Below are 11,036 nucleotides of genomic sequence, written 5' to 3'. Positions count from 1 at the left end.
ACTTCAAGTTGATCATTATACTATATATATGCCCACGAGGCTCAAGCAATACAACGAACTATTCCACCAAATCCCTCTCTCCCTTCTAACATGGTATCTATCGCAAGTCGGTCCTAAATCCTAGCCGCCGCCGCTTCCGCACCTGCGCGCCGCCGCCGCTTCCGCACCTGCGCGCCGCCCCCGGGGCGGTCGGCCTCCATGACCGCAGCCGGGGGCCGCGCCGCCCGTACCTAGGGTTCGTCCGTCGGCCGTGTTGGCCGGCTGCCCTAGAGAGTCTTTTTTTCCCGATTCTTTGATCCGGGTTTTCTCTCTCTCGCCAATCGCTTTGATCGGCGTCTACTTTTTGGTTTTCCGGTCTATGTGATCCGGTTTGCGTCACCCACCGCCGCCGTCGACCCAGAGCGCCTCTACTCCGACCCCGGCACGACCCGCCGGCCTCTCCTCCGACCCGGCGGCCACGCGCGCCGAGTTGGCCCGTCAGGGCCAGCCGTCGTCCGCGCATCGGTCCGCCCGTCGCCCTGCGCCGGCCGTCACCGCCCTACTCCGATCGGGACTCCTGCATCACCTGACTCGGCGGCCTCGCGCCATGCGGCGGCCAATCATAGCCGCTCTTCCGCCCGCCGCCGCCGGCTTCATCTCGGACTCCGCCGCCACCACGCCTCCATCGAGTGGCGTCCACGACCTCGCGCGCGATCGGCTTGATCACCCGCTCGCCGTCACGAACCGCCTCATCTACGCCGCGCGACCGACCTGGCCCGTCGGTTACGCGCGCCTCCGCAGGTCCCGTGAAGATCGTCCCCGATTTCAGTGCGCCTCTCCACCGATTGAGCATCGGGCTGCCGCTGCGCCGCCCCGTCGGGCCGCAGCGCCGCCGCCCCGTGGTTCTTCTCCCGGCTGCACCGACCCGCGTCACCGCTGCGTCGCCCCTTCGGGCCGTAGTGCCGCGGCCCGCGGTCCCCCGCTGCCCCGAGGGCGTCCGCTCTAGGCCGTCCCGTGGCTGCATCGACCCTCGCGCCGCCGCTGCGTCGCCCCGTCGGGCCGTAGCGAGGGTGGCACGCGGTCCACGCCGCCGTCCCGAGGCCGTCCCCGCGGTTGCACCGACTCGCGACTCGCCGTTGTGTCTCCCCTTTGGGCCGCAGTGTCGCAGTCCGCGGTCACCGCCGCCGCCCCGAGGTCTTCCCGCCGTCGCCCCGTCCCACCTACCGCCGTTGCGTCGCCCCTTCGGGCCGTAGCGCCGCGGCCCGCGGTCCACTCCGCCGTCACCGCGCGTCGACCTTCCGTGGTATGCGCCGCGCCGTCTGCCTTGGCGCGGGAACGCCACCGTCCGCGCCGGTCTTCGTCACGCTGTCAGGGTTCTTCGCCTACTTCGAGCATCACCGCCGCACTCATAACCTAGCCGCCGCCGCCGCCATCAGGCTGCCGCCGCCGCTCTTCTTCGGCCGCCGCCGCTGCTACCCCCGTAGCCGCCGCCGCCGCCCGTCCACCCGGTTCGTCTTCATCCAGCAGCAGCCCGTCGCCAACGTCGCCGTCATCTACCCCAACCGCTTCATCTACTCCGACAACCGCGTGCAACATTGGCCCCGTGCCGATTGGCGCCGCAACCGTCGTCGAATCCTTCTCTGCTGGCCTCTCCGACTTCTTTGACATGGCGTACAGCTTGTGCAGGTCCCAGTCTACGCTTGCCCGGTGCTGGCAACACCGCCGCGTGCCTTCGTCCACGACGTGTCCCCGGGCCTGGCAAGCCTGGCGCGGCGCTTCGTCAACTTCGTCTTCGTCCGTCTACGCATGCCCGGTGCTGGCAACACCGACGCGTGCCTTCGTCTACGATGTGTCCCCAGGGTTGGCAACCCCGGCGCGACGCGTCGTCAACATCATCTCCGTCCTGGCGCACCACTACTTCGACACCACTGCGCCCACGACTAACTCGGCGCCCCCTTGCGCCCGCGGCTCCACGGCGACTTCCTCGACACCAGCCACCCCGACTCGACATCGACCACGGCATTCTTCGCACGGCTACCTCGACCACGGCTCCACCACACACGCTCTCGGCTACATCGACAAACGGCACAAAGGGCTACCGCCTGCTTGAGCAACCTCGTTGGTTTCCACTCCGGCCACGACTCCGCGATGCGTCGACCGTTATGACTGTGGGGGGTGTCCATCGGCTTGCCTTCGGATTCTTCTCCAGTCTCACCATCTGCGTCGCTACCGTTGTGACTGCGGGGGGATGTTGAGTAACGTGATTGTATTAGGAAAGACGAGATAGACTAGGATTTATTCCGGCTTGTCTTGTACTCCAAGTTGATCATTGTACTATATATATGCCCACGAGGCTCAAGCAATACAACGAACTATTCCACCAAATCCCTCTCTCCCTTCTAACACAGTACATGACCATTGCTCGTCCCGATCTCTCATACATTGTTCAATGAGCTTGATCATGCAAGCTCCTCTCTTCCCACTTTAATCTCATCAAAAGGATCGTCCTGTATCTCGAGGGAACCTCGGATTTCAGCCCCCACATATACCCTTTTCCTCTCTCTACACTCCTAGCTTATTCAAATGCAGGCTGGGCCGATCACCCTGGCACTCGACGCCCCACCTCGGGATTTTGCGTATTTCTTGAGATTAATTTCATATCTTGGTCGTCAAAACTTTAACTTGTTGGTTCTAGGTTGAGCGCCGAGGCGAAGTATCGGGTCGTCACCCATGTCGTTGCCGAGACCTCTTAGTTGTGCCAACTTCTTCAGGAGCTCCATCACCCATCACAAAGTATCTATTGTGATAAGATGTGATTGGTTTAACAACCGTGTACATGACACATGGGTAAGAGTTGATAAATTTGGCATCACAAATGTGAACTCTAAGCATTTATTTTACTCTGGTGTCCAATGAACCATTCATTCTGGCTTCGCAAGCAACTCAAGTGTATTATGCCCAAGATCCCGTTGACAAATCTCATCCACAACTTAAGTGTGAGCACGTCTCATGACACATTGATACATCTCATCCATCTAAGTTTGCACTCTCCGATCTAACTTGTTAACATGCATGACATCAACACTTAGACTTGCAACTCTGGGAGCCTAACCCTTACATTATCTAAAAAAAGAAAGAACTTAAAAACTTGCAACCGGCTACAAATTGCACAATCATGCAGTTAACTAGTTAAAAGTTGGTAGTACCCTAACTCTCACACGAGGAGGTTCTTTGCCCTTCCATTCCATGGAGTGGTAGTCAAGTTCTGATGATCAACAGCAGCGAACCACACCATGCATCAGCTCTCAAATAAGTTCCTTTTAACAACTTTTTCTGAGACTGACTGGCTGATGGTATGATTGATTTGATTTACCCTAACTGTTAGCGAGGTGGGCGAGGCGGGCCGGCCTACACCTTGATAAAAGTATGATACGGGCTCTGCATGGCCTGGCCTGCGAGTGTGGCACGGAGCTTGATGTCCTTGAGGGCAGGGTCCTCGAGGAGCAGCACCTTGTCCTTGTCCCTCACCCCAACCATGTGGAGGTGGTCGCTGTCCTCCCTCTCCTTGCCCCTGAACAGCAGCCTCTGCTCCCTTGGCTCCAGCCCCGTCACCATGGAGACTACCACCTTCAGCTCATCTGCACAGATTAATTTTGCAAAACACATGTTAGACCTTGATCCGCAGAAATGTACTTAGTTTATATTCGGTGTACAAGCAAACAAGGTGGAGGTAATTTCCACTCATGTTCCTACTCTGAACCATCGTGTGTACATTATTTATAGTGATAGAAAAACACAATGAGCTTATGCTTTGTACTAAAAAAACTCTGAACCATTGTGTGCACGCTGGCAAGACAGGAAACCTCCCACATTATTGCAAGTCCGTGCATTTTCTTGATAAACAATTACAAGGACAACTCCATGACTTAGTAAGGAGGAAGGAGGGGGTGGCACAGCACTGATCCTTGTCATCAGTTGTTTATTACTGAAGCAAGGAGGTGACCTTGCTCATGGACATGCATATCTCCACATCACCTTGCGAAGGTTCAGGAGCTCAGTATTCAGTAAGACTATATATATACACAAGATGGAACTAGCCAACTAGGCACCATAGTTGCTGTGAATCTACATGTACTACTACATGTTTGCAAGATCAAATCAGCACCATAAAGATGTGCACCAGCATGTGCTTACTACACTTTCTGTGAAAAGATGAGTGCTCGGGGGAATTTTTTTTTGAAATGATGAATAATTGTTTTTGAAATGAGCTTGGGGGATATTCATTCAACTTTGGCAACATAAAGAGGTGCTTGCTACTTTAGTACTCACACCAAATGAACCACTTTCCAAGAACACATACATTCTACGAGTCACACACTAGTCATGTTCATAACTTCATATACATTCTCTAAAAAAAATCAAATCAGCTTTGCAAAGACGAAAGTACTCACCAAAGGTGCAGGTAGCTCCAATGGAGACCTCGTGCCAGGAGTAGCCGGTGGCCACCCTGACGGTGATGACCTCGACGTCCCCCCTCCCGTCCCTCCTCTGCACTAGCATGCCCCCTGGCCGCAACTCCCACTCGATCTCCCCGCTGCCGCCGCCACCACGGATGCCACTGGCGTCGCTGCCGTTGTCACTGCTGCTGCTGCAGCTGCTGCTAGACCGGCTGATCTTGGAGGAGCTCTTCCTGAAGAGCCTCTTGGGGTTGGGGCACCTCAGCTTCATCATGGTCGCTTGGATGACTCTGCTGTTTTTCCTTGCAGTTGGTGTTGAGGCAGTTGAGCTGGTGGTGGCTCTAGGAACAGGGCCTTGCTGTGTATATATAGGAGGCGAGCTAGCCAGGGAGGCAATGGGGTGTGGCATGCAATGCGACAAGACAAGCTTTGGAAGCGTGCGGCTGTTTGTCAAAGGCGCAACGAAGGGGACACTGCGACAGGCGAATTTGGCACAGTCCAAAGCGGCGAGAGCTTGTGAAGTGGAAGTGTTCCTCGACAGAAGAAAAAGCAAAGGTGAACAGAGATTATTTTTAGTCCGAACAAGTAGCTCTACTTTGACTTTCTTTTCTTTCCCAGTAACCCAATCTCCAGTTCTCCATATTTCTGTCCCAACTAGGATGATCCACTGAATGTGCGTGTTCACGCCGAAGTGGTCAACCGGGTTTGGCACTTGGGTCAGACCACCACTGCTTTGTAACCTAAAGTGAGTGAAATGTTTTGGGAGTTGCAAAGTGGCCATGCATGCAATGATGCATATGCATGGATAGTACTACAGAATAATACTACTGCAGTGCGCGCGCAATGGAATTATGGAACACTAGGGGGTTGGCCAATGAAAATTAAACGCATGATGCGCGCGACGATTAGGGTGGTCGGTTAGGACACAAACCTAGCGGGATTAATGTAATGGCGGTTGGTCGCAAGTTTTTCCGGCTTGTGTCTCGCGGCTGATGAGCACGCACAGCACAGCACAGCACAAGGGCAAAAAGGGTTCGATTCATGGCGTGATGATTGAGACGAGACTGTACGTGTAAACATCTGAAATTATTAACCCAGTTGCTACCTATAGGCTATAGCCGGCCAGGGTTTGTATTTGGTTGGATTCTCATGTTTTGGGGCGTCTAGCGGTGGTTAAGGCAGCATGTGGGGCTTCAAGTATATATTATTAGGGTTTGGACCTTGGAATTGTCCAAACATCTGAAATTGTTTAGGTTTCATCGTTTTTTATACTGTTCTGATCTTTGCGTGTCAATCATTTATAGGTGTAAAGGTATAGCTCGGCTGGCTTGCACTGAACAAAACAAAGACAATATGTAATAAGCAAATTAATTTATCTAGGCAAGGCAATTGAGATTCTGAGCTTATAACAATCAGATCTGAAGTAGGGGGGAAAAGGAAGGGAAATATCATCTTGACCTCCTAAAAAAACATAATAGCAAAGAGAGAAATTCTAGTTCTTTAAGCACATTCATTAGTGATGAGTCATCAGCATTGCACATCTCACATTCTCACATGGATTAGGTGCTTTGGTTTGGCTAGTCCAGATGCAGGCGCCCTGGCTCAGTCGCTCAGGTATGAAACTGAAGAAACTACCAACCTTAATAAAAACATCCCCCGGACGAAATCGAACTAGGTTTTTTTTTTTTTTTTTTTTTTTTTTTTTTTTTTTTTTTGCAGGTGAAGGAACCAAACTAGCTCGACGCATGCAAAGTCCCAATTGCACAGCTAGCAAACAAGCATCAACTCCACAGCTAGCAAACAAGCATCGACTCCGTCAAAACAAGTAGAAGGCGACATCGATCGATCCTCAAGAGCAGATCGAACATCGCCAAACTCATCATCACGCATGCACTAGCATCTTTCCGGTTTCTGTCCTACGTGATATAATTACTGGTAGTACTAGCTTCCAAGGATCGACTCCACCAGCCACATGCATGTGGTCTAGAGAACGATCGACCAAACGTGTGCAGGATAACCCTAAGAACGATGATCTTCAGTTTGTCCTGGTGCCTCAGAAACTGCATTATTCTCGGGCTAAGCCTGTGTCTCCATGACACGGAGGCTCTGAAGCCACATGCGCGCGGCCGGCGCCTGCCATCGATTCGGATTCCCCGGCCCGTCGTGTGCGGCGGCAATCTTGGCTGGTGGCTCGATCCACCTGATGAGGATATCGCGCCACGCAGGTATGTCGATCCTTGTTGCAGAGCGATCCGTCTGAGATTGTAGAAGAAGCGTAGAAAATATTAGCGCAGTTGGTTAGCCGCAGATTGGATTGGATTGGATTGTATGGGTAGCTCTGTCGTAGGTGCTATCAAGGATTCAAGGTCGTTGAGTTGCATGGTAAATTGGTAAGAGCATCTGGAATGCAGGCGCATGTGCTCAGCTCATCCTCTCCGGATATTTCTTTGAGATGGGATTTGTGTGGCCTTTGGCTTTGTCATGGCAGAATCTTCTCCTTAGATTGAATTTGATTAACCTCGCACAAGGATGAGATGTCTTTCACTGGATCTCACCACATCTGAGTTTTTCACAGTCGACTCTATGGATTGTGCGCTCTTGCATTCAGAAATTTCAGTAGATAATAGAAAGCTAATTTGAAAGGCCAAGATTCCCACCTCGCTAGTCGAAATTGGCAAGGAAGTAAGAAGAGATCTAACTTTCTGCTTCTTTCGGTGACCTATTAAACAACTCGACAATTTATCATAGTATCACCGGCGCTGTTGCAGTACAGGACCATTACTCGACCCCTCTTCATCAACGGCGGCAGACTCCGGGGTCGTGTGGGCGACTCGGGGTCTAGATCTCGAGGTGGTGACAGCCTTCTGAGGCTAGTGGCAGTATGGGACGTCCCTTCCATCAACAGATTGGGTTCGATGCGGCTCGGCAGGTGACACATATGACTCTTTCGGAGTTGTCAGGCAGTGCCTGTCGCCGGAAGGTGAAGCCACCGGTGGATGCGCTATCGGCGGATGTTATGCACGTCGTCTTATGTGGAGACATCAAGTCATGCCTGCTATCGGCATATGATGCACGGTGGCTTTGGTGGAGGGCTCATGTTTAGCCTGTTGTTATTGGATCTAAGGTGGTGCGGCGGTAGAGGGAGGCAGGTGGTATGGGACATCTTTGTCTTCCGTTGTCTTCTCCAGAGATATCTGGCTATCGAGGCGTCGATCGAAGGATAAGGGCGGATGGTACAAGAGGCTTCAACGACGATTTTATGCACTCCGGTGGAAACACAAGATCTCAGATCGGGCTATGTCGTTGCGTGCCTGCGTCGTGTCCTTGTTGAAGGTGGCGGATTGAAGCTTGACTTTGGGGATGAGAATCCGGAGTTCTACCTTGTAGTGGACTCGCCATCATCGGCGCACGTGCGGCGATTCCTTCTTGAAGGCGTAGCCTAGTAGTTATGTATTTTTCATTTCTGTTGTGTCTTGTAACATAGGGTTAGTGGATATCTGGGGAAGTTACTGTCGCGAGGTATTCGGCCTCAGAGTTTGTTTTTCATCTTATTTCCGAGTCGAGTTTGTTTAGCTGCTAGATTTTGCATTTTTAATAATATATGGCTGCATGCATCATTCTGATGTAGAGGCCGGGGGTTATCCTCCTTTTCAAAAAAAAACATTGTTCAACAAGCTTGCTTGTTCATGCAAGCTCCTCTCTTCTCACTTAAATCTCGTCAAAAGGATTGTCATGTATGGTGAAGGAACCTTGGATATTTTTTTTTGAGGAAAGGAACCTTGGATTTCTGTCCTAACACGCAACGCCCCACCTAGGGGTTTTGCGTATTTTTTGAGATAATTTCATATCTTGGTCATCAAAACTTCAACTCATTGTTTCCAGTTGAGCGCCGAGGTGGAGTATGGGGTCGTCGCCAATGTCGTTGTCGAGGCCTGTTAGTTGTGCCAGCTTCTTGAGGAGCTCCATCACCCCATTACTATGTATCTATTGTGATAATATCTGATTGGTTTGACAACCCCGTACATGACAAGTGGGTAAGAGTTGATAAATTTGGCATCACAAATGTGAACTCTAAGCATTTGTTTTACTCTGGTGTCCGATGAACCATTCATTCTGGCTTCGCAAGCAACTCAAGTGTATTATGTCCAAGACCCCGTTGACAAATCTCCACAACTTAAGTGTGAACACGTGTCATGACACATTGATACATGTCATCCATCTAAGCTTGCACTCTCTGATCTAACTTGTTAACATGCATGACATCCACACTTAGACTTGCAACTCTGGGAGCCTAACCCTTACATTATCTAGAAAAGAACGAACTTAAAAAACTTGCAACCGGCTACAAATTGCACAATCATGCAATTAACTAGTTAAAAGTTGGTAGTACACGGATGATCAATAGCAGCGAACCACGCCATGCATCAGGCTCCCAAATAAGTTTCTTTTAACTACTTTTTTTGAGACTGACTGGCTGATGGTATGATTGATTTGATTTACCCTAACTGTTAGCGAGGTGGGTGAGGCGGGCCGGCCTACACCTTGATAAATGTCTGATACGGGCTTTGCACGCCCTGGGCCGCGGGCGCGGCCCGGAGCTTGATGTCCTGGAGGGCAGGGTCTTCAAGGAGCAGCACCTTGTCCTTGTCCCTCACCCCAACCATGTGGAGGTGGTCGCTGTCCTCCCTCTCCTTGCCCCTGAACAGCAGCCTCTGCTCCCTCGGCTCCAGCCCCGTCACCATGGACACTACCACCTTCAGCTCACCTGCACAAATTAATTTTCATAACACGTGTTAGACCTTGATCCAACGAAGTGTACTTAGTTTATATTCTGTTTTTTTTTTGCGAATCTACTTAGTTTATATTCAGTGGTTGCTTTGTACTAGCAAACAAGGTGGAGGTAATTTCCACTCGGGTTCCTACTCTGAACCATCGTGTGCACATTATTTAGCTATAGAAAAACACAATGAGCTTATGCTTTGTACTAAAAAAACACTGAACCATCGTGTGCATGCTGGCACGGCAGGAAGCCTGCCACATTGCAGGTCGTTGTTCAGACATGTCCGTGCATTTTCTTGGCAAACCATTACAAGGACAACTCCATGATTTAGTAAGGAGAGGGTGCAGCTGTGAGGAAGGAGGGCGTGGCACAGCACTGATCCTTGTCATCAGCTGTTTTATTACTGGAGCAAGGAGGAGACCTTGCTCATGGACAAGCACATCTCCACATCACCATGCGAAGGTTCAGGAGCTCACACGGTTCAACTCGGAGAAACGGTAGGAGTAGTAAAATCAGCGCATCTGGCTGTGCGAACAGGGACGTGCCTAGTTGTCAAAATAAACGTTTAGACCTGTCTAGTTATTCTTGTAAAGATGCTCCTTAACTAGTTTCAGTGTTCAGTAAGACTACAAGATGGAACTAGCCAACTAGAACTAGGTACGTTGCACAGTGAAACAACTGAACTAGCATTGTTGACCATGTCTGAAAATTCGCTGTTTATATCGTGCCTAACACAAGTGAATTATGTAAGAAGTTTGCCAGAGTGCATGCATGGCACACCCACGATCACTCAAGCTTTTATATCGTGCCTAAAGCCCCGAAAGGAATCATGACCAAATGAACCACTTTCCAAGAACACACACATTCTAACAATCAGACACTGCTCACATTCATATATTCTCTACAAAAATCAAATCAACTTTTGTTAATTAGCTTTGCAAAGACGAAAGTACTCACCAAAAGTGCAGGTAGCTCCAATGGAGACCTCGTGCCAGGAGTAGCCGGTGGCCACCCTGACGGTGATGACCTCGACGTCCCCCCTACACTCCCTCCTCTGCACCAGCATGCCCCCCGGGCGCACCTCCCACTCGATCTCCCCGCTGCCGCCGCCGCCCCGGATACCACCAGAGGCATCGCTGCCGTTGTCGCTGTTGCTGTTGTTGCTGCTGCTACTGCTGCTACTAGACCTGCTAATCTTAGAGGAGCTCCTCCTGAAGAGCTTCCTAGGGTTGGGGCACCTCAGTTTGATCATGGTCGCAAATGGAAGCTAGTCTCACTCCGATGACTCTGTTGTTGTTCCTTGCAGTTGGTGTTGAGGCAGTTGAGCTGGTAGTGGCTGTAGAGGAACAGGGCTTTGCCGTGTATATATAGAAGGCGAGCTAACTATAGGGAGGCAGATTAAGGGGTGGCATGCAAAGCAACAAGACAAGCTTTGGAAGCGTGCGGCTGTTTGTGAAAGGCGTCAACGAAGGGGACACTGCGACAGGCCAACTTGGCACAGTCCAAAGCGGCAAGAGCTTGTGAAAGTGTTCCTCGACAGAAGGAAAAGGAAAGGTGATGTTGTAGATCCTGGGTGAGGCTCGGGTGAGAGGAAGGTCACGAGAGAGAGGAGGAGAAGATTTCTCTGGAGAACTCTATCTGATTCATTCCCAGATGCAAGATGTATATACAGGTGCTTTTACAGTTTTCACCCTCTACAGTTCCACAATTACAAGTGAGTCCTACCAACACTCCCCCTCAAGATGGGGCAAAGATATCAATAAGCCCCATCTTGCTACAATTCTTAACAAAAGATACAACATTCAACCCCTTTGTCAATA

At 51.0% G+C, this 11,036-nt stretch overlaps 2 protein-coding genes across 2 annotated transcripts; both read right to left on the bottom strand.

The window, feature by feature from the left end:
• Positions 1–2,841: 2,841 nt before the first annotated feature.
• LOC123185633 (BAG family molecular chaperone regulator 3) lies at positions 2,842–4,768 on the bottom strand. The gene is made up of 2 exons (XM_044597485.1): positions 4,431–4,768; positions 2,842–3,617 (listed from the first exon to the last, which is right to left on the bottom strand). The coding sequence occupies exons 1-2, from the start codon at positions 4,708–4,710 to the stop codon at positions 3,388–3,390; spliced, it is 510 nt and encodes a 169-aa protein (XP_044453420.1). The 5' UTR covers positions 4,711–4,768; the 3' UTR covers positions 2,842–3,387.
• Positions 4,769–8,971: 4,203 nt separating this feature from the next.
• Positions 8,972–10,468, bottom strand: LOC123185632 (BAG family molecular chaperone regulator 1-like). Its single transcript, XM_044597484.1, has 2 exons — positions 10,174–10,468; positions 8,972–9,201 (listed from the first exon to the last, which is right to left on the bottom strand). The coding sequence occupies exons 1-2, from the start codon at positions 10,466–10,468 to the stop codon at positions 8,972–8,974; spliced, it is 525 nt and encodes a 174-aa protein (XP_044453419.1).
• Between the last annotated feature and the right edge of the window lie 568 nt (positions 10,469–11,036).

Source organism: Triticum aestivum, chromosome 2A (genome assembly GCF_018294505.1).
Source record: "Triticum aestivum cultivar Chinese Spring chromosome 2A, IWGSC CS RefSeq v2.1, whole genome shotgun sequence".
Taxonomy (NCBI): domain Eukaryota; kingdom Viridiplantae; phylum Streptophyta; class Magnoliopsida; order Poales; family Poaceae; genus Triticum; species Triticum aestivum.
Note: the sequence above shows the minus strand (reverse complement) of the source record. Positions and strands in the feature narration are given on the sequence as shown.

What these genes read in the sequence shown, in the direction of transcription:
- LOC123185633 (XM_044597485.1), bottom strand. Translation starts at nt 4,710, where the DNA reads ATGATGAAGCTGAGGTGCCCCAACCCCAAGAGGCTCTTCAGGAAGAGC. An exon ending in TGGAGCTACCTGCACCTTTG is followed by an intron (nt 3,618 to 4,430) that starts GTGAGTACTTTC and finishes TAATCTGTGCAG; the next exon opens with ATGAGCTGAAGGTGGTAGTC.
- LOC123185632 (XM_044597484.1), bottom strand. Translation starts at nt 10,468, where the DNA reads ATGATCAAACTGAGGTGCCCCAACCCTAGGAAGCTCTTCAGGAGGAGC. An exon ending in TGGAGCTACCTGCACTTTTG is followed by an intron (nt 9,202 to 10,173) that starts GTGAGTACTTTC and finishes TAATTTGTGCAG; the next exon opens with GTGAGCTGAAGGTGGTAGTG.